General features: G+C 35.3%; 1 protein-coding gene across 1 annotated transcript in view; it reads right to left on the reverse strand.

Moving 5' to 3' along the window:
* The window catches only part of LOC144979979 (uncharacterized), a 99,937-nt gene that overhangs the window by 28,999 nt on the left and 45,938 nt on the right, over nucleotides 1-25,000 (reverse strand). Inside the window, exons 21-26 of the mRNA XM_078927370.1 lie at nucleotides 23,820-23,988; nucleotides 20,979-21,199; nucleotides 10,004-10,052; nucleotides 8,223-8,299; nucleotides 4,478-4,666; nucleotides 1,682-1,830 (exon numbers count right to left, since the gene is read on the reverse strand). Of these exons, the coding sequence (XP_078783496.1) occupies nucleotides 1,682-1,830; nucleotides 4,478-4,666; nucleotides 8,223-8,299; nucleotides 10,004-10,052; nucleotides 20,979-21,199; nucleotides 23,820-23,988 (854 nt within the window). The remainder of the gene's footprint in view (nucleotides 1-1,681; nucleotides 1,831-4,477; nucleotides 4,667-8,222; nucleotides 8,300-10,003; nucleotides 10,053-20,978; nucleotides 21,200-23,819; nucleotides 23,989-25,000) is intronic.

The following is a 25,000-nucleotide window of genomic DNA, read 5'->3' on the forward strand; positions in this document are numbered from 1 at the left end:
GCGTAATATCCACTAAACGTGCTCAAAGCGCTTTACAAAGGGTCCCTGGCTATCAGCAACATTTAACATGTAGGACGGCACATGACGCCTGTTACAATTTTTTTCGGACAGAGACAACGCTGTTAACGGCCAGGTACTCATTTAACACCTGAGTACTGTGAGAGAATATGAGTTAAGAACCTTCTCCAAGGACTCAACTATGCGCTGAGTGAGGCTCGAACCCAGGATATTCCGATCCAAAAGCGAGTGTCATACCACTAGACCACATTATAGCCGCACACAGATACACATACAATCTTCAACTTTTATGAATGTTCCGCAATACCAACTAAAATGTTATCCCGATATCTCAGTTGATAGAGGAGGACTCGTCTCAAACCGGTATTATGTCGGGATGAACACGTTGTTTTGAAGTAAAATTAAATTTAAACTGGTAGCAAATTGGAATGATCGCTAATTGCCACAATAAAATATAGTATTCATTCTCCTCAATAAGACATAAAAACTCAACGCAAGCCTGATATTTCTGTCTATAAATTGAATTTTCAGCATCTCAATCATCCCGAAATAATACCGTTTTGAGTCGAGGGGTCACATATGAAAGGGGACCTAAATCGATCTTAAGTAAAGAAATTGTTTTTCTACCCCCCCCCCTCCCCCCCCCCCCCCCCCACCCTGTCCACCCAGCAAGGATTGAGCAGGTGGCTGGGTCTGTTTGATCTGACGAAAGGTACTTTGCGATATATATATACACACACATATATATATATATATATATATATATATATATATATATATATTTGTGTGTGTGTGTGTGTGTGTGTGTGTGTGTGTGTGTGTGTGTGTGTGTAAAGCAAAACAAAAACAATACAGTGCATATAGGAGAGATGATTTGCAGGACAAAAAATATCATCTCCCAAAACTCTAACTGTACATTTGACTGTTGCCCTCCCAGCCAAAAGACTCCAGAAAGGATCCCGAAAAAAGGAAAGTAAAATCGCTTCCCAAGACAAAGACAGAAAGCAGCTCTAAAAACAGATATAGTGGATAGGGGTAACATGTCCGCCACGGGAGGTCAAAGACCTCACCCTGTGTTTTACATTTATTTACTTACGTCTTCCATTAATTTGCCAGGACAAAGGTGGACAAAGTGCCAAGTTAAAATTCAAGGGCTTGAGGCCGAAGAGAATTAAAGCATAATAATAATGATAATGATAATGATAATAATAATAATAATAATAATAATAATAATAATAATAATAATAATAATAATAATAATAATAATAATAATAATAATAATAATAATAATAATGATAATAATAATAATAATAATAATAATAATAATAATAATAATAATAATGATAATAATGATAATAATAATAATAATAATAATAATGATAATGATAATAATGATGATGATGATGATGATAATAATAAATAATAATAATAATAATAATAATAATAATAATAATAATAATAAAAATAATAATAATAATAATAATAATATTAATAATAATAATAATAATAATAATAATAATAATAATAATAATAATAATAATAATAATAATAATAATAATAATGATGATGATGATGATGATGATGGTGATGATGATGATAACGATGGAGTCGATGACGATAACGATGAAGTTGATGATAATAAATAAGCACGATGATGATTTACCAAAAGGCAGTCCAGTACAAGTGGTAGTACAAAAGACGGCTTCACTGGACGGGCTACTGCCGGACGTCACAGATTGATCAGAGGCCGGAGATGACGGACTATTGCTGATGGCGGAAGTCTCTGATTGCTCGGAAGTAGCTGATGTGGTCCTATTGATTCAATGAGAGAAAGAGATAAATAAATAACAATTTGAAATGGAATGTAAGCTTCAATTTAATTACGAAAACAGATAAAATGGACGTTTCGTGTTTCGCTTTCCCCTTTATTAACAAAACAGGACGAATGAAACACTATAGACGAATGAGATAATAATAGCTCGTGTTGTTTTGTTTGTTTTTAAGGGTTTTACGGCGCTTGCAACACATTAAGGTCATATCAGCGCCAGTAAAAAGGAAGAAAATGGGATAGTAAAAAGTTTTAGAATTACAATTGAAGCACCCAAGAAAAGGTAAGACAAAGGGAAAGTTGTTCATATAGGAAACAGATGAAAAATTCCAAAGCACACAATCAAAGTATTTCGTTTGAGATCACCTAAAAGTCTCATCCAGACACAAGCGCAGATCCCAAACTAATAGGATAAACTCAAATGTTTACAAATCATATATAATATGTAAACAAAACAATACAGTGCATAACACACACTCACATGCTTACATTATACATTTAAATCAACAAATATAACTATACATAATAGAGAGATGATTTACAAGGGAAAATAATATCTCCAAAGACCAACACTATGCATTTGACAGTTTCCCTCTCAGACAAGGGCTCTGGCGCAGGTCAGGACAATACCAAGTAATCCCATTCCAAGACAAAGACACAAAGCAATTCGGAAAACAGATATAGGGGATAGAAGACACAGTGTGACCTCCTGTCCACCATGGGAGGTCAATGACCCCACCCTGCTGTTGGAAATCAAGGCTTTAGGAACGCCAGATAAGTTGATAAGTGAATACTAACCTACTAGAAGTTGTGACTTGTAAATAATGATATTGAAGTGAATTCAAAGACATCAATAAAGAACGAAATACTAAATATAGAACTTTCGGGCTCAAATAGTTACTTCAGCCAATAACAAAAAAAATAGTTAAAACATTAATACATCGTGCTAAATCCAGATAAACGGGAGAAAAATTATCGGCACTGGTTATGATTTAATTTGGATTTAATGCTATGTATTCACGCTTAAACGGTTTATTTGGTATTGGGTGAAGACGGGATTTGAGCCCGAAACTTTCTCTGTTCAGTATCATGCTATTGTTTGAAGTTGTTTTGATATAATATAGTATAGACCTGCCAACTTGAAAATCTAAAAATTCGTAATTTTCAGGACATAAAAACCGTAGTGCTATAGTAAACTTTAAAGATCAACAAATGGGCATGATCTATATTAACTTTCCATGTGCTCGAGGTCATTGGTCACATTGCAAAATGTGCTCAAAGTGACCCACTTAGTGAAAAGTGTTCACAGCTTTTTAAATATCTAACATCACGATTGGTCATTTGATTCAGATTTTTTTTTTGTTTGTTTGTTGCTTTAGGTCTCTTCCAACACAATTGAGGTTATATGAGAGACCGCTGAAACAAGAAAACAAGCAATCTAACAAAAATAGTACAAATGTCAATCAAAATCATAACCTAAAGATATCATAAGCTAAATTATAAATAACCAAGAACAAACAGGCAGAAGATTTACAGAAAAAAAAATATCCCCTGTCAAAAATACAATCACAAACCAAAGAAGCAGGATAGGCTAGTAAAGAGAAGAAGAAACGACATCACTATCGGATCGTACACCCATGCGAACATCATAGGTATATGATTCAAGGGTGATGCTCCCATCCAACCACCCGCTTGATTCAGATTGACACACGGATATGATTATAACATTTGTAAACAAAGCAACGTGTTTACATTTGTTAAGAAATATCCAATCGTTGGACGACAACAACAACAAATCATGTGATTGATGATCTGGTTGGACGAAAACATGAATATTGATCGCTTCCATTGCTCTCCTGAAGATGAAATAACACAACTTCAACATTTCAAAAATTGTAATCTGGCATCAACATTACCATTTTAAAAGAAATTCTAATGACTTACAGCAGATGCTCATGAAGTTCTGAAATCGGAGCCAAATTTTCGTATTTCTACGAATTTTTCGTAATAGCAGGCAGGTCTATATTAAAGGAAAACTTAGTTGTTTGTTTTTGTTTGCTTTTAGGGGTTTTACGGCGCTTGTAACACATTTAGGTTATATCAGCCCCAGTAAAAAGGAAGAAAATGGGATAGTAAAAAGTTCTAGAATTACAATTAAATCAACCAAGAGAAAGTAAGACATAGGGGAACTGGGAACAAATAGGGATCAGATGTAGATTCCATGAGCACACCACCAATGTACTTAGTTTGAGATCACCTATAAGTCTCATCCGGACACAAGAACAAAATCCAACAAAGAGGAATATACTCAAATGAGCATATTATACATTCAAAATAACAAATATAAAAAAAAAATACATAACAGAGAGATGATTTACAAAGAAAAAAATATCATCTCCCAAAACAAAAACTATGCATTTGACCGTTTCCCTCCCAGCTAGGAATCCGGCCAGAGCCAGGACAAAACCAAGTAATCTCATTCCTAGACAATGACAGAAAGCATGTTGGAAAACAGATATAAGGGGTTAGAAGACACAGTATATCCCCCCCCCCCCCCCACTCCTTGCCCACTATGGGATGTCAGGAACCCCACCCAGGAAAACTTAGTTCAGATCATTACAAACAACTTACGCGCAAACAACGTTGGTGTTCAAATCACAGTCGGAAATTACCGGATTAAACAGAAGAATGCTGACACCACAGGAGTCCTGAGAACCCGTTCCGTCGCCGTTACATCGAAAGAAACTGCCACAGTCGTCACAATTCGGCCAGTCTCCGAGAGGAGCTGAGTTGCAGTTGGTCACGCAGAATATGGCCTCGCTGGGGATATTATATCAATGAAAAGAGAACTTTTATATAGCTAGATCAATATCCACTACATGTGGTTAAAATAACTTACAAAGGGTCTCAAGGCAAATGAATCACTTGATATGTAGGACGAGATCTGATGCCTGAATATTTGTTTGGTTTGGGATTTTTGTTTTTTTTTGGGGGGTTTTTTTTTACAGAGACAATTCTGATCCTTCAAAACCATTAAGCTCACGGAGCCAGTGTTTATCCCGGTTTCTATAGCGTAAAACGGACGATAGCGATTGCTTACTACCATTTGGATAGGACTCTAGCCTATCGCAAAGTACTTTCCGCCAGATCTAACAGAGCCAGCTACTAAATCATTACTGGGTAAGACAAAAATCTCGACTTTACCCGGAATTGATCTCGGGTCCATTTGCGTGCGAAGCGAGCACTCTACCAACTGAGCTATCAGGACCCCTAGACAATGTTGGTACACGGTCAGGAATTCCTTTTATACCTGAGTTTGGTGAGAGAATGCGAGTAATAAGCCTTTCCAGAGACTAACTTTAGCGACACCCAGAGCGCGACTAGAACAGGTGTAAAATGAGTACCTGACCGTCAACAGCGTTGTCTCTGTCGGAAAAAAAAATTGTAATATCGCCTAACAGGCGTCATGTTTCGTTCTACATGTTACATGTTGCTGTTGCTCAGGGACTCCTTGTGAAGCGCTTTGAGCACATTAAGTGGATATCGCGCTATATAAAATCTCAATTTTTTAAATTATTGCATTATTTAAAAAATTATTTAAAAAATCATGCCTTTTGCGCCACGGTATCATAAGATATCGTCGCCTAGGCATTCCACGAAGGAATATAGATAACTCATCAAACAAGATGTCTGATGTCAACAGGAATCACCCATGTTGTGAGCAAACTGGGGGTTAATAATCTTACTCAAGGAAAAAAACGAAAGTGCCTGAAGCGGGGCTCGGACCCGTGTCATCTGGATCACAGTGCCATGCCATAACCATTCGGCCATCGAAAACCAATGCTCAAGTTTTCACGACTTAAATATTTAGAAAATAAAGTTTTCGGTCACTCAGCGCCAGCGTGCCGTTTTGCAGAGCGTGCTGAAATTCAGCGTTCTAGAAACTAGCGACTACTGTATTTAAACATCAATGGGGGGGGGGGGGGGGGGGGGGGGGGGGGAATAATATAATAATATATGTACATTTATAGAGCGCTTATGTCGAAGCTTCGAAGCGCTTCACATTGACCATCAGTAAAAAACATTACATAATGCAGATTCGGACATACGAAGAAAATCACACACACACACACAGACACACTTACACACACACACACACCCATATGCACACTGTAAATAAATATATATTACTCACACACACACACACACACACACACACACACACACACACACACGTACGCACGCACGGACGTATGCGCTTTGCAATAATTCCTGGCATAAATTTAAATACTTCCCAAAGAGATAGGTTTTCAGTTTATTTTTGAATTTATCAACGCGATTATTATCAAAAAGGACAATCATGATATTAAGAATAGTATAATTAGAATAGTGCAAAATTGATTTTAACCCCCCCCCCCCCCCCATCCCTTCCCTTCCAAAAGGAAAAACTGATATAAAACTAGAACATTTGTATAGCGCAAAATCCACTAAACGTGCTCAAAACGCTTTACGAACGGTTCATACCTGGGCAACAGCAACACTTACCATGTAGGTCGAGACATGACGCCTGTTATTGTGAAGTTTTTAAAAGTTTGGAGAGTTTTGTTTTTTTTAAATTGAAATTAAATTGGTTATCATTATTGAACATTCAATATTTTTATGTATGTTTATATATAAATTCAGTAATTTACTACGATAAGAACCATTAAAATTGCATAACTTCCATTTCAAATTATATGAATTTAATGTATGATCTGTGTAATTATTATTATTATTAATATTATTATTATTATTATTATTATTATTATTATTATTATTATTATTACTATTATTATTATTATTATTATTATTATTATTATTATTATTATTATTATTACTATTATTATTATTACTATTATTATTACTATTATTATTCCTATTATTACTATTATCATTATTATTATTATCATTATTATTATTATCATTATTATTATTATTATTATTATTATTATTATTATTATTATTATTATTATTATTATTATTATTATTATTATCATTATTATAATTATTACTGTTGTTGTTATTGTTATTATTATTTAGACCTGTAAATGAGCTCTATAAAAATTGACTGAAACTGAAACTCTTCGTAATTCGTCGTAGCGGTAAAATCCAAAGAATCAAAATGAAAGGTAAACAGCAAGCTCACTTGAGCAAAGCAATGACAGAAAACTAAATTGCGAGGGAATTAATTAGGCTACTTACCATTGTTCCTTGTAATTAGGTACCCAATCAGTGAAGAAACTTAGAAACGGTCAACCAGTTTGTTTACAACATGAGGTAATCGAGATGTGCTTGTAGCAATCATTTAACTTTCGATTTGAAGGTGTCTATATAACGACTTCCGGTGTTTCGAATTTTTCTTTCTCATACTTTTCCTGTCCTTCAAGTAAATGTGGTCAATATTGGCTTAGACGAAACAGTGAAATTTATCGCTCGGCGGCTCAGTTAAAATTGGCTACGACAGGTTTCGAAAGTGAAAAAATAATTTCACGAAGGCTGTGTGAAAATACACTGGGGTGTGTTCAGACACGGCAATTCTAAAAAGCGTCGCTTAGCCTTGGCAATATATATCAATCATTAATATAAACGGCCCATGAGCTATGCGTGGGGCTGTGGAACATTCCTAGTTAACTTTACAGTCAATCGACTACGATTCATGAATTCTTTCTTTATTCATTTCTTTCGTCCCTTTTTAAAAATATTTGAATTTGACGAATTGACTGATTTCAGTTAATTGACTGAGAATTTACAGGTCTATATTATTATTATTATTATTATTATTATTATTATTATTATTATTATTATTATTATTATTATTATTATTATTATTATTATTATTATTATTATTATTATTATTATTTATTATTATTATTATTATTTTGTTGTTGTTGTTGTTGTTTTATTATTATTGTTATTATATATATTATTATTATTATTATTATTATTATTATTATTATTATTATTATTATTATTATATTATTATTATTATTATTATTATCATTATTATTATCATTATTATCATTATTATTATCATTATTATTATCATTATTATTATTATTATTATTATTATTATTATTACTATTACTATTATTATTACTATTATCATTACTATTATTATTACTATTATCATTACTATTACTATTATTATTACTATTATCATTACTATTATTATTATCATCATCATCATCATCATCATCATCATCATCATTATTATTATTATTATTATTATTATTATTATTATTATTATTATTATTATTATTATTATTATTATTATTATTATTATTATTATTTATTAATATTTTTTTTGCGAAGCTTAATCTTTTTCTTTCTTTTTTACCTAGTGTAGCTGATGGCACTGGTTGCAGAGAGATCACTGGTGTCACTCTGGTCGCTGGTCAAACTCCCAGGGGAAGACTGAAAATGAAAAATAACGCAAGGAGATATTATGAGACGTTCATTAATAATAATAATAATAATAATGCTGAAAACTTATATAGAGCTATAACTCTGAGACATCAGACTCTAAGCGCTTAAGTTTTCTTTAGATTATATATCATTTATTGTAAAACATCTGAGTGTATTCCTCTTGGTGGGGACCTGTGCTCGTGTCTCTCTAACCATTCTCTATAGCCTGCTGGGACTTCACTTCTCACAGTGCAGAAGTATGTAATATAGTTCGGTTATGTGGTCTAGTGATATGACACTCGCTTTCGGATCGGAAGGTCCTGGGTTCGAGCCTCGCTCGGCGCATAGTTGAGTCCTTGGAAAAGACTCTTTACTCACATTCTCTCACGGTACTCAGGTGTAAAATGAGTACCTGGCCGTTAACAGCGTTGTCTCTGTCCGAAAAAAAATGTAATATCGCCTAACAGACGTCATGTCTCGTCTTATATGTTAAGTGTTGCTGTTGGCCAGTGACCCCTTGTAAAGCGCTTGGAGCACGTTTAGTGCATATTGCGCTATATAAAGGCTCAATTTTTGTATATTATATCCTTGTTTCTTTAGTGAGGATTGGTTGAATCTTATCTATGTAGGAAGGATACCGAATAGGGAATGAGATTAGCGGAAGAGTAGCGTCCCTTGATTGGATGTCATCCATAGTCTGTGACGTCACCGGCGGAAAAAAATATTAGAGAGAGAACGTCATGATGGTTGTGCGCATGCGTCTTCTCGTCCTCGCGGAGCCGGTGAGGTCACAGACTATGGGCGACGTCCAATCAAGGGACGCTACTCTTCCGCTAATCTCATTCCCTATAGAAATTAATCAGATATGTAATCAATATATAAAGGGTTTTTTTTTTCAAATATTGAAGCAATTCGGAATTAAACCCAAACCCTATGGCTTGTGTGTTAAGTGCTCTATCAAGTAAGTTATTGCAATCTTTCTCTGTCCACTCCTCCCACGAAAAATCATTAAATTTGCTGTTCCCGGTTTTCAGATTTACTCTTAGATAGGTACGAACGGGAATTTGAAATATTTGAATCATTCAAGGTCTGCTTTTAATTGGAAAATAAAATAAATTTGTAACGCTGAATTGTGATGTCAATAACGAAATATTGATAATAATAATAAATGGCATATATATATATATATGTATGTATATAGCGCGCGCTTTACACCGTTGTCACAGGCTCTAAGCGCTTTGCAGTGATATAAAACAAAACATATGACATGCAGTAAGACAAGTTTGATAGAAAAGTCATACGAATTCACTTTAACAACAACAGAATATGATAACAGTATTGCAATATTATGACGTAAAAAGGTAAAACTTTAAACGAGATAAGTCTGAGGAACCAAGAAAAGATGAGATAGGAATTATAAACTTAGTTTCGGCTTCATTGTTTAGGAAATGTTATAATGATCCGTTATAAGAGAACGAGAAATTGAATTGCGTTAATGAAATGATGATATTTGATGAAGATGATGGTGATGATGATGGCCTTGGAGGTAATGATGATGATGATGATATGATGATGATGATGATGATGATGATGATGATGATGATGATGATGATGATGATAACGATAACGATGATGATGATGATGATGATGATGATGATGATGATGATAATGATAATGAAAACGATGAAAAATACTACTAGTTCATTGCATTACCTGACTAGTCACGGACGTGACCGACGTAGGAGAAGTTGCAGACGTAGTTCTGTTGGAAAGGGAGAATGAAGCAAGGATACATAACAATAATAGTATGGGTGATCCTACAAACTGGTGATGAATACCAAAAGGTTTTGTATAAATATAATATAGATAGAATGAATTTGACGTCACTCGGGTATTTGTTATTGTTTTGTTGTTGTTTTTTTTCCATCCGGGTTTATGAGTAATTCTCACTAAACTGTATTAACCAGACTATAAACGCTCATGGTTACACATTGTTTTGTGGGTTGGTCCGTTATACTTCCGGATGGCAATGTTGTGAGCCCTTTAGCCAAGCGCATACTATCTATAGACTGCATTACTGTCGTTGGAAATACAAAGAAGGTCACTTGCACTGTCGTCGCCTGACTGTGTGGTTGAAAAGCTTGGACGATGAATGGGGAGCAGCGTAGCTCAGGGGTACGGTCTTTGCTTCGTACCCACCCCGAAGCTACCGAGTTCGATCACCCTCCGCTACTGCACTGTGTGACCTTGAGCAAGTCACCTCGCCCTCGCTCAATTTGCGGCGCTGCAACGCGGCTGACACCTGTGTTATTCCAGTCTTCCCTTGGAATAGACCCTGGAGAAAAATTCCCTATTATTTATTTATTTATTTATTTATTTTATTTTTTTTGGAGAAGCGAATCATTATGTTCGAGAGCAAGAGTTACCGGAACATAAAACGTGTGGCCATATCTGGAACGTAGAACTAATAAGGATGTTCTTGTAAAAAAAAAAGCTAGCGTGAAGAGCAGGAGGAAGACAGCAACATCCAACGTGCGGCCATATCTGGAACATAGAACTAATAAGGATGTTCTTGTAAAAAAAACAGGCTAGCGGGAAGAGCAGGAGGAAGACAGCAACATCCTAGTTGTGACCATATCTGGAACATAGAACTAATAAGGATGTTCTTGCTAAAAAAAAAAACAACAAAAAAGCTAACTGGAAGAGCAGGAGGAAGACAGGAACAACTGCTTGAAATGGTGAAAAGACGGAAACTTTAATGGTTTGGACATCTGGTGATACAGGACAGCAGTCATGCAAGGCATTGTAGAAAGTCAATGAAGAAGATGAAGACGAAGGAAAGTGTGACTGATTGACATCAAGGAATAGAAAAGATTGACGTTGAACGAGTTCATAGAGAAGAAGCCAAACGACCGAAATGTGTGGCACCGGATGTGAAGGAGGCTGCATCTCACAAAGTTCCCTTATCTAGTCATGGGAAGGAATGACTGAGTGAGTGAGCTGAAAATACTCCCATCAATCATGAGCCATGAAAGTGAGATGGCAATCCACGAGGCAAATTTTCTAGAGTTAGATGACAACTGACTACTTATTAGAACTTGAAATACGGAAGTCAAGAGACCAGCAGAGATGATACCAGATGATTTTAGTTAAAACGACACGTCCAAGAGAATGGCCCTCATCACTGCCAATGCCTTTCCAATTTAAAAGAGCAGACAAACAATGCTACAATCAGGTTAATTAGCCACCGAAATAATTCAATGTTGTCGTACAAGTATGTCATTCTCATCCAATAAAGGAAAATATCAGGCGAGATTAAAATCAGAATAGCGTGGAGGTTTAAGAGCGAAATAAAACTCATTAAAACAAATATTTGAATGTGAGATCAATATAGAAAATGTCTCCATTTGTTCTGATTCACATTTTCGTCGACATTAAGAATGCTTTTAATCTTGCATGGCCAAAACGGGTGAATTTTGAAGAGTGCGATGGAAATCTGATTTGGAAGAAATAAATCTAACCCAGACAATGGAAACACTAAACAGAAACTTGACGAGGCCTGTGTTCAATAACGACGATATTGAGACCCATTTTTAAACTAGTTTGGTAGTCAGACAAGGTTGTATAATTCATCCCACTCTTTTCAACATATTTTGTGGAAAAATATGCAAGACACGACTGCTACCCAAGCACCAGACAAATATGATTCATTGATGATATTGACTTGGTGGCAGAAAATAATTTTTAAAAAGAACTCTAGACTGGCACAACTCTTCAATATTAACAAATTACCAAAAGATGTGGAACAGCATAAAGGGCCAAAGAGTGAGATAAGATTGAACAGGTCCCTCATCTATCTTTTATACTCATACCAAAGTGATTCGATCATGACTGGTTCATCTCTTATTTTCTTTCTTTCTTTCTTTCTTTTTTGGGAAGGGTGGGGGTGGATTTTCCCTTGATCAATATCATCGCTGCCATCATAATATTTTTATTTTATTTTTTTTTATCTCTCTGTAATTCATTCTAACATTTTTAGATCGCTTAAAAATAGAAATTGTTCTCGAACTGCTATTTCAACCTCCAATCATCAACTGGCCAATAGTTACTGTAGAACATTGTAACATTTTTGAACGGCAGAACGATTGCTCACGTGTCATCATCAGCAATGCAAGTCGACAATAAATGAAATACCGTAGTAGTTTTTCAGTTCTTCAAAGGAGTCCCTTCGAACTGTTCGGGAGGCGGACAAGGATCTGCCTTAAAGAAAAAGTCCGGAGCTATAAGGGACCTAGAGCGGCGTATGGTGCTAAATGGCCTGCAATAATTGCATTTTGCCCAATTGGATATCCAGCAAGGACGCCTGTTTATTGCCAATTACTCTCTGTTGCATGGAATAGACCAATAGGTTGTTGATCACCGCAGTGTTGACACAGGAAAATGTGCTTAAAATTCCTTTCCTATGTGCATACTGCTAAGGTTTTTCATGCTTGGCGGCTCGAACCCCGAACCTAACTAAGGTCTTGTTTTGAGAACCACACCGTACAATTACAACACAGCATAGCCGAAAAATCAAGCATTAACTGCATCACAAAAATGGCTCAGTAACTTTTCCAAGAAAAATAACTGAGATAATGATAATGGTTCTTTAAAGATCCAAGTTCTATGGAGTACAGAGTCGCGCCTTATCCAGTGTACCATCTTGCTCAATGTTTGAATACAGCATGTCTGAGGTTCCCCTCGTGCTCGATGAGATTCATAATCCTACATATGATTATTCTCTCGTATGCAACGAACTGTATTTTTCATACAGTACCACTTGCCTGTTGGATGCATCGTTCTACTTTTTACTTTATACTTGCAAGCTTGCAATATTTGTCTTTGCCATGTTCTTGTTCTTACATGGGCCGTTGGAGAGAACTAACTGTGCTTTCACAAGGATACATGCAAAGGCCAGAAAAATGTATGCGTTTCCGTTATCCGTACCCAAACAGAGCTCTGTCCATGCGTTTTTCGTTTATCTAATTCTACAAAAGTATCAACAAAAATATTCATATCACGAAAGAAATCGCAGCGCCTTGCATTTAAATTTGAGCGCTCAACTTTCTGCACCAATGTCGGGGGATCACAAATTCCGTGATTAAATTTTTTAAAATATTTCAAGCACGTCAAGTAAAAGTAAAATCTGACAAAGTTTGTATGAAACTGTACCAGATAAACAGAAAGAAAAAAAAGATAAGTCTTTTAAACCACCTCACAATAATCCTGCCTCAATACTTTTTCTTTGTATATTTGACATTGTTTCATACAGATCTTTGTATATTTGATATTGTTTCATACAAATCTTTGTATATTTGACATTGTTTCATACAAATCTTTGTATATTTGACATTGTTTCATACAAATCTTTGTATATTTGACATTGTTTCATACAAATCTTTGTATATTTGACATTGTTTCATACAAATCTTTGTATATTTGACATTGTTTCATACAAATCTTTGTATATTTGACATTGTTTCATACAAATCTTTGTATATTTGACATTGTTTCATACCTATCTTTGTATATTTGACATTGTTTCATACAAATCTTTGTATATTTGACATTGTTTCATACAAATCTTTGTATATTTGACATTGTTTCATACAAATCTTTGTATATTTGACATTGTTTCATACAAATCTTTGTATATTTGACATTGTTTCATACAAATATTTGTATATTTGACATTGTTTCATACAAATCTTTGTATATTTGACATTGTTTCATACAAATCTTTGTATATTTGACAGTTTCATAAAAATCTTTTTAGATTGATATTTTACACCAGTGCCTGCCCCCAAATTTGTCACTTTGATATTTTGCACAATTTTGTTTCTTTACATATGTAAGACGAGCGTCTCAAACAACATAATCGTTTACGGCTCGATGTTGCTTAAGTAACTCACTCAACCCTAACACCGACTATATCCGTAGTTAACCTGGGTTACTTTTACCCCATGCCTATTTATTACATTTTTCTGAGACAAATTATCGATGTTGCTTAATTAACTCACTCAACCCTAACACCGACTATATCCGTAATATACCCGGTTACTTTTACCCCATGCCTATTTATTACATTTTTCTGAGACAAATTATCGATGTTGCTTAATTAACTCACTCAACCCTAACACCGACTATATCCGTAGTATACCCGGGTTACTTTTACCCCATGCCTAATTATTACATTTTTTCTGAGACAAATTATCGACGTAGTATCGAAGCTAATGTTTTTAGTTTTTGCATGTTAATGATAGTTGAATAAACCCATCAAGGTACATGCTCATTTTTAATGCATTTTTCCAATTTTGAAAAGTAGCAAAATTCTCTAGGATTGAGTGAGTTAAAACTGCAGTAGAACCAGAACTCTCCACATCACCCTTTTATAAAAACAAGCCTAAATTATGGATTACTGGTCTTCGTGTGAAAAAGACATTAACATATTTACAAATCTGATAATCTAACTAGAAAATTACGGGCCTAATATCATATCTTGTGGAATGAAAAATGTGGCACATCGTCTCAAACTAGTAAGATGTTCAAATAAATTCGAATTTAAAATGTGTGATCTTGTCTTTAAAAATATGAAATTTTGGCATAAATTCATCTTTTGGTTTGTCATCTTTTCTTTTGGAGAATATGTATATTATATATATACACACTATATATATATATATATATATATATATTATATATATATATATATATATATATATATCTTCTTACATTGCCCACTAAACCGAGTAAAATTGAGTGTCTTGATCATATTATATTTTAATTTACTTTTTATCATCTTTTTATCCACTGGTACATAATACCACTCTGTTGTGGTGGATAACAAAACATGTGCACCACATATTTTTACTTGTTTTACTGAGGACTAGAGATAGGGATAGGTGGCTCCTTTAGGATCAAAAGGTAAAAATCTCTCATTTCCCGAAATTTTAAGATCAGTTATTATTAGCGTCGTCTCCCAGACATAATCATTCATTTTAAGACGACAGGTCACTGATATTTTGTGATGTTTTAAGATTGCTATTCTATAATATTTAGATCCACATTTCATACTGGAAGAATATGCGGCTATGTGGTTTTGTGGTATGACACTCGCTTTCCGATCGGAAGGTCCTGGGTTCGAGCCTCGCTCGGCACATAGTTGAGTCCTTGGAAAAGGCTCTTTACTCACATTCTCTCACCGTACTCAGGTGTAAAATGAGTACCTGGCCGTCAACAGCGTTGTCTGTCGAAAAACATTTGCAAGATCTGTTAACGGGCTTCACGTCTCGTAATTCCACATTTTACGTGTTGCTGTTGGTCAGGGACCCTTTGTAAAGCGCTTAGAGCACGTTTAGTGGATATTGCCGCAATAATGGCAAATATATAAAACCATTGTTTGTGTTGGAATATCAGACTTGTAAACATGTTTGTGTTGGAATATCAGAATTGTAAACATGTAAACATAATATTGAAGATTCATCTGGCCAGAGTTTTTTGTTGAAAATTATTTAAGATATGCACGTCAAAAATAACTACCCCGATAAAACACACACGTACCTACAAATGGAAATTTATGTCTGCAAGATCAAATGAATTTGAATGGCAATATTTCATAATCATTGAATAGAATAAGTAAACCAAAATATATCTAGAGGTAAAAAGTAAAAAAAAACAAAATTACTGAATTAACAATAATAGCCCTTTACTTTGAGATGTTTAGATCAATGGAAAGCGCTCAACAAATGGCATTTATTATTATTATCATCATAATCATCATCATCATCATCATCATCATCATCATCATCATCATCATCATTATTATTATTATTAACAAAATTAGAAAACAGCAAAGGACTCCAATGCAAAAGTGGCAAAAAGATTTTTGGGAATTGAATTTTGTTGACTGTAAAATATAAAGTATGAAAATTAGGAAAGTTTTATCGGCGTAATTATTCAAAGCGTGCATATTTAAGTCTACTGGTCTTGAATCAAATGATATATGATTATAGATACAATCCGCCACCAAAGAAAAATAAAAAGAATAAACAAAATTAAGGAACAACAGAGTTAAACGTTATATGAAATTTATTATAGATATTTGAAATTTCGTATTACTTATTTTTTATGTAAAAATGTAAAAAGAATTCTATCATGCAACAAATTTATAACTACTATTACTTTTTGAAAAGAAGACAACAACATTTCTGTGATAGTTACTTAATTGGTTCTTTAAGCGATCAACGAACAGAAGAACTCCAAAAAAAAAGATAACATCCCCTAGAATGAGCTTTTAAATAAACTATAAATCTTTAAATATAACATTGTTTATTCATTTGCAAGTTATAAAAAACTCAAGAAGATTATCATTAGTGTCGAAATAACTTGATGTCAGACTTTTAAGAAGGAGGAAACAAGCTGTTGAAAATTCCCACTAGTACTTATCGTTACACTGATATCCTAGTAATTCACACAGAAAAAAAAATATCTTCGTCACTTTTGCATTGCATTTATTATGAACTAGTTAAAATGAAACAGATCAAGTTTAATATTCGCCATTGTTTCAATTAGCTTTACGAGACCACTAAAATGTACAACCCAAAAAGATGATTATAACTCCAGCATTGTACCAACCTGGACCCCAAATGCAATGGATTGAAAATTGCAATTGGAGTAAATATCGAATTGCCTACGGCAGAACAACTTCTCCAGAGCTGCATTGGTATATCAACATTTCAAAAGCAAGAGGGCAAAATTGTTTTATTTTACACTTCTAATAATATCGCTTTCATGGGTTATAACCGAATCTTGCTTGTAGTAGTCGGAGTGCTTATAAACGCAGACAAAAGTGTATATATTTTTCCTAATGAGCCTGACAGTGTGAATTTATAAATAATTTAGGATTTACGCCTATATATATATATATATATATATATATATATATATATATATATATATATATATAATCTTTAAGCAGACTGATTACAACAAGATATGAAGTGAATAGAAAAGTGCCAGAAGACAATAGAGAATAAAAAATTTTAGCGGCGGTGGTGGGGTTTGAACCTGCGACCTTATTGGTACGACAACTCCGCCTGGCAGGTGAGAGCGTGGCTCTACCGTGTGAGCTATCCACGAACACAAAAATATTCGTTTCAAACTCAAAGTCATTACTAGATCCCTCTCTCACCCACTTCTTGAGACCGCCGATTCGTTCGTACACCACCATCGCGAATAATTTTGACCAGCAGTTAAGCTTAATAGCCAATATTCTCAACACAAACATATAACATAGAAACGATTGAGACATTGAGTATGCTCCGGTGTATGGGGTGAATTTTTAATTCAGAAAAGTGAGTGGAGCAGGCACTTATGTTGGTAACAACAAGATATGAAGTGAATAGAAAAGTGCCAGAAGACAATAGAGAATAAAAAATTTTAGCGGCGGTGGTGGGGTTTGAACCTGCGACCTTATTGGTACGACAACTCCGCCTGGCAGGTGAGAGCGTGGCTCTACCGTGTGAGCTATCCACGAACACAAAAATATTCGTTTCAAACTCAAAGTCATTACTAGATCCCTCTCTCACCCACTTCTTGAGACCGCCGATTCGTTCGTACACCACCATCGCGAATAATTTTGACCAGCAGTTAAGCTTAATAGCCAATATTCTCAACACAAACATATAACATAGAAACGATTGAGACATTGAGTATGCTCCGGTGTATGGGGTGAATTTTTAATTCAGAAATGTGAGTGGAGCAGGCACTTATGTTGGTAACAACAAGATATGAAGTGAATAGAAAAGTGCCAGAAGACAATAGAGAATAAAAAATTTTAGCGGCGGTGGTGGGGTTTGAACCTGCGACCTTATTGGTACGACAACTCCGCCTGGCAGGTGAGAGCGTGGCTCTACCGTGTGAGCTATCCACGAACACAAAAATATTCGTTTCAAACTCAAAGTCATTACTAGATCCCTCTCTCACCCACTTCTTGAGACCGCCGATTCGTTCGTACACCACCATCGCGAATAATTTTGACCAGCAGTTAAGCTTAATAGCCAATATTCTCAACACAAACATATAACATAGAAACGATTGAGCAGACTGATTGCGTGAGAATTGGAGCATTCATTGCACCCATAATTTAACACTTTTTTTTTGCAAGTTCTGGGGCAGACAATTTGGAATGAACGGGTTGTCTTGTCACACAGGGTTTAGAAAAATGTAACAATCTATACATTTTCTTTTGAGTTTGTCTCAGCTCAAAGAGTGTTTATGAATTTGCGCCAGTGAAGAGAGAGTTTTTGAATTATTTTGCTCAATCTAATATTAAAAACTACATGTTCAACTTTAACAGCAATCACCCAGTGGATGCCCCAATCAATAAAAAAATCGAGCAAAGATTGATAGTCGTTACACATTATTTTTGCTAAGGAAAGTTAGGGTGACTCTTTAGAAGTGATAAAATCGTCTCAGAATGATTTTGGTGCGATCCCTTGTGCCAAAAGAATTTGAACATAAATTTAATTAAAACTTTAAACAGAGGAATAATTATAGCCAATATTTATTCCTATATCTATTTCTCGACAACCTGAACAAAAACGAATTGCCAATAATAAGATTTGATTCAGTATCAAGTATTTATTATTATTCAAGTCTTCAGGAGTTGTAATCAGAGAACAGCCCTGTCAAGCTGTAATCGGAATTCAAAAATCTGTGTTTGCCTAACTTAAAGGTGTCTCGGAACTAAACGTTCATCTTGTCAATAAGTAGATGTATGCTAAAATTTTGACATAAACATCGCTAAAAATGATGTCCATTAGTGCTCCTGCAGAGACATAAGGCCCATGGAGCCGGAATTTATCCCCGTTTCTGTTGGGTCAACTCGCCAGATATTACAGACCCAGTAACCCAGCCACTGCTGGATGAACATCGGGGGTCAGGAAAAAAAATCTCGAGTGAACTCGGGATCGATCTCAGTCCATTTGCGTATGAAACGAAAACTCTACCAACTGAGCTATCGGGACTCCAACCCCCTCCCCCCTCCCCCCACTGTACTGACATTGTTTTTAGTATTGTTTTTTTTTTTTTTTTTTTTTTTTGTTTTTGTTTTTTTTTTTTTGTAATACAAAATGCTTTATGGGCTATACTTGTTAGTGGTCACTTGTTGATTTGATATTGGAGTTTTCCCATCATTAAATGATTTATACTAAAATAGTATATTTTATCCTTAGTATGGTAAATTCATTCGTTGTCGAATTGTTATAGAAAATTAATAAAAATATTTTGGATGCTCTTCATAGTAACATGAAAATGGCTTTTTTAAAATGCGTCTGGCTTCAAAGATTGAAAAGAAATATGAAATATTACCATTCAAAATCAATTTGTATAATAATTCAATATTTGTAATAGATATCAACAGTAGATATGAAAATAGAAACAAGAACGTAAACACTTAATTGTGTATAGCTTTGTCTTTTAGGAAAATATTGCCCTTCCCGCTAGTAAAATTTTATTTTGAATTGAGGGTAAAGGAAGATAAAACTTTTATGATTTGTCGAAATCAAACATGGTATGCGACATGGCGCCTCGAGACAGCAAGGTCATTCTTTAATAGATGTAGCAGACTTTTAGTTAAAGGCTAACAGGAGTTCGTTAATCGTTCATCATTCATGTGCCTTTAACAAGAACAAATAAAAAGGACGATACATCATGCATTTCATTGAGTTATATGCCTTACACTGTTATTCATTGTAACGTTCAGTCAAAAACAAATCTCAAATTTCTGAATTCTCGATCAATAAGAGATTTATAACGATCGATAAAATGTGTATTTTTTTCTTTTTTAAAGTTAAATGATGAACACGCGAAATTAAACTTTTCTGTCCAAAATGCAAAGAAAGCGTTCTGTCAGTGTATAGCCTATTATCTCTTGAAATCTTAGACGTTCACACTGCACGCGTATCAGCCCTATCAGAGATTTATTATAGGAGTTGGGACATCGTTTTACCAGTTAGTTACTTCCATGCTCGGAAAAGACAAGGATTTAGAGAATTGGCCATAAAACTCGTCCTTCAAATATCAATCGCTGTATATGCCCCTCATCTTGGCAATAAAAAACTCTCAAACCTGAAGCTAAGGAAGATCTCGTAATGTCTCAGGTTTGAAAGTTTTTGCCCAGATGAGGACTTATTTAAATCGATCGATATTTAACCCTCTCCTTACCAACTATAGTAAAATCATCACATTCGTAACGATTCAGTGAACATTTTTCTTTTTCAGATTTATTGTGTAAATCACAAAATGTTGAGAAAAATCGTTGTTAAGCCATAAGAACTTGATGCTGTTTTGTAAAGCTTGCTTGTCTGCACAAAATTATGCATTGTATGTTCTTTTTGCTTCTGAGATAAAGTGTAAGGATATCAAGTTTTGTGTTGAATAGCTATGACACTTTGGAAAAATCCTGAAAATGTTCGGTAAGAAGAGAGTTAAAGGAGGAATCTTCTGGCCAATTTTTTTTAAATACGTGTCTTTCCGGAGTACGGAATTTGACAGGTTCAACTTTACTGGAGGGAAGAGCAAAATCGTTGCAATGCAATGCATAAAGGAATTTATTTTATTTAATTTATGTCACGTTGGTGTTGCTTACGCGCAGGTCGGTACGTTAGCTTGTAAGTCACACTGGCGAATGGTAGGGCTGAATCGAAGCCCGCTGATGCACGACTCAAACACGGAGTTTCCATTGGCGTCGCAGCGAATGTAGTCCTGGCAACTTCCGCACTCTGGGATGTCTTCGAGGATCACGTTGTACGTGCTGCACACTGTGCTGCTGAAGGTGAGACAGACGATCGCTTCACTTGTGAAGGAGATCTGAAAATTGAAATATTACGCAGAAGATAAAAAAAAAACTGTTTTAAAAAACTTGATGATTTTGCTGTTTTTTTGTTTGTTTGTTTGTCTGTTTTTTGTTTTTTTTTTTTTTGTTTTTTTTTTTTGTTTTGTTTTTTTTTTGTGGGGTTTTTTGTTGTTTGTTTTTTTTTGTTTTTTTTTTTTTGGGGGGGGGGGGACAATATCAAGACTGTTGCTTCACGTAATGACGTAAAATATTGTCCATTACAACAGTGTTAAACTCGGCCCATAAGTGTGTTCGGATGTCAGACCTGCATATATGTAAACGTTGGGGTGCGGTAATTTTTATTCCTTTCTAATGGCAATAAGGCAACACAAAATGTAGTTGATTTGGATTTCTTTATATCGTTGTCCCATAGCTACCTTTAGTACATGCCAAGCGACGAAATCGGTCAGCCCCACAGGTTGTGAATATTTATAAGAATATTTTGAAGGAATTGCATCGAGACACTTCATTTTTTTGTAATCGCCTGTGTTAAGTTGTGAGTAATGTTCAGGATAAGTGGGGTTAGTCGATTTCTTCGGTCGATAGGCAAGTACTCAAGGTGGCTTTGGGTCAGCAGTTCACGATAGATAGTATGCGCTTGGCCAAGGAGTTCACAACATTGCCATCCGGAAGTATAACGGACCAACACACAAACTCTGTGTAACCATGAACGTTTATAGTAAGGTTAATACAGTTTAGTGAGAACAACTCACAAACGCGGATGGCAAAAACAATAACAAAGGCATGAGTGACGTCATCTTCGAACTATCTATAGATAGTATGCGCTTGGCTAAGAAGCTCACAACATTGCCATCCGGAAGTATAATGGACCAACACACAAAACTATGAGTAACCTGAACGTTTATAGTCTGGTTCATACAGATTAGTGAGAATTTAAGAGAAACGCGGATGGCAAAAAACAATAACAAATACCTGAGTTACGTCAACTTCGTACTATCTATAACAAGGGCAAAATACTTTTTTAAAAATAATTGAGTCAATAATAAAACCACTGAAATGTTCCTTTGACTAGTTTTAATAAAATAGACGATAAATGACAGAATGTTTAAAGATGTATGCATGAACTGTATTGTTTTAATGAAGATCTGAACAAGTGTGTATGAAAGGTACCAGACAGAGCAAGAAAGAAAAATACAAGAAAAAGAATCATCCCAAAAAGTCAGTCTACCTCGACTGAGGATCTAACCTCAGAACTTCTGATTACCGGTAATTAGAAGGTCTGAGGTTCGATCCCCAGTCGATATAGACTGATTTTATAGGGATTATTTTTCTCTTGTATTTTTCTTTCTTGGTTGGTTTATTTGGCACCTTTCATATACACTGGTTTAGATCTTTTTCTTACACCGTTGGCTGCTCCTTAATTTCTGTTTTAATAGCCCGGTACTCCTACTATAAGATATGTTTGTTAAAAGGCATCCCTTTCCATTGATTGCCAGACATAGCAATAAAAGGTAACGAGACCATTAAGCAGAAGCATCAATTGGATTCAATAGTCTGATGTCACGTCGCCCAGCAACGGCAACCATCGTGGTTCAAAACAAAGAAAATCTGTACTTTTTATTCTTCATGCTGGCTATAACTTTTCATATGTCTTGTGATCAGAATGTGTAAAAGTCAAAACATGATCAGATTTATAATGTTTTGTTTTTTTGTCTGGATACGCTTTTATGCTCGTCGGAGAAATATCTCATAAGGGCGTCCGCCATTGTTCCGATAGTTTAGAGCCAGTAAATAAGTTACCATGCGTCATTACGAGGGAAGTGACGTTACGACTGTTAAAGCGTATTAACCAGAAGACTTTTGACCAATCAAAACATAGGATTTGTGACATGCCTTCAAACGTGCCCGGACAAGCATGGTTGGTTGTTTATAACCAATAACGTGAATGAAATCGACCTCTCTCTGACAATTGTTATCGTTTTTTTTGTACCGTCAGATCGATTACTGGTTATCACACGATTTTCTCGAGCATAATATTATAAACGTATAAGTTTACACGTTATTTTCTATTTTTGTTCTATAGATAGTATGAAGTTGACGTCATTCAGGTCTTTGTTATTGTTTTTCTTTTGCCATCCGCGTTTATGAGTAATTCTCACTAAATTGTTATGCAGACTATAAACGTTCAAGGTTACACAGTTTTATGTGTTGGTCCGTTATACTTCCGGATGCCAATGTTGTGAGCTTGTTAGCCAAGCGCATACTATATTTTGATGAAGTGGGAGAACAGTGTGTATTTTACTCTGACATATATTTAATCATCGATAGATAAACCTGTGTGTAATTTGCCATGTTTACAATCACTGCCATTGTTTACACTATGACAACTGACTGTCCGAGAGCCATGGTTATCTAGGTATCTATAGATAGAATGCGCTTGGCAAAGAAGTTCACAACATTGCCATCCGGAAGAATAACGGACCAACACACAAAACTGTGTGTAACCATGAACGTGTATAGTCCGGTTAATACAGTTTAGTGATAACTACTCATAAATGTGGATGGCAAAAAAAAAAAACAATTAGAAAGACCTGGATGACGGCAACTTCGAGCTATCTATTAAATTCAACATACCGGACTAGAGGGAGACGACGGGCTACTCTCTGATGAAGGACTGGATTCCGAAGATGGGGAGCTTTCTGAGGAAGCGCTCGTTTCTGAAGTATCTGATATTGCTGAAGACGGAGACGGGGTCTCGGAGGTCATGCTGGTCTCTGAGGGTTCCGATGAGGGGGAGATGGTACTGTGAGTGGAGAAATAGAAAAGGGGACAATGGCAGTGAACAATAATATTGCTGAGGATGGTAGTAGTAGTAGTAGTAGTAGTAGTAGTAGTAGTAGTAGTAGTAGTAGTAGTAAAAGAACTAGTAGTAGTAGTAGTAGTAGTAGTAGTAGTAGTAGTAGTAGTAGTAGTAGTAGTAGTAGTAGTAGTAGTAGTAGTAGTAGTAGTAGTAGTAGTAGTAGTAGTAGTAGTAGTAGTAGTAGTAGTAGTAGTAGTAACTACTACTACTACTACTACTACTACTACTACTACTACTACTACTACTACTACTACTACTACTACTACTACTACTACTACTACTACTACTATATCTCGAGATCACTATATCTGCGTGTGGTCTCTGGAACTTCCAATATATTTTACTTTGATACAGGTTGATTCGCTCACGAAACAATACAGTCAACTCCCATTGCTCTGTGGCTTCAAGGAGAGACAGGTTTGTATAGTAAACCTCAGGCTACCTCAGTCTCCTGGCTATGTTGATACCGTAGAGGAGACACGAGAGCTGATTCTGCACCTAGTTAGCGCCATTCACCTCTGTTTTCTGCCTTGCCTTCTCGTGAGAGTGGTGACAGTCCATCCTTGTCCATTCTTCAATATTGTCGACCAAGTTCTTGTTTTGTCGACCTCGGCGCATAGTTGAGTCCTTGGAAAATGCTCTTTACTCACATTCTCTCACCGTACTCACGTGTAAAATGAGTACCTGGCCGTAAACAGCGTTGTCTCTGTCCGAAAAAAAATGTAATATCGCCTTTGAGCACGTTTAGTGGATATAGCGCTATATAAAAGCTCAATTTTTTTCTTTTTTCATTGAGCTCATATTCATTCGTCCTTTGGTCTTTACAAGTTATGACATTCATTCTCGAAGGCCATTAACCTCTTTGAGAACTCAGTTGACAAGTGTCAAGCTCTCGCAACCATATAAAACGAAGGATGTATAATGGATTTGTATCGCTTCAACTATTTGGGGGAAA

Source organism: Berghia stephanieae, chromosome 9, assembly GCF_034508935.2.
Source record: "Berghia stephanieae isolate SIO BIC M18660-M18661 chromosome 9, UCSD_Bste_1.3, whole genome shotgun sequence".
NCBI lineage: Eukaryota > Metazoa > Mollusca > Gastropoda > Nudibranchia > Aeolidiidae > Berghia > Berghia stephanieae.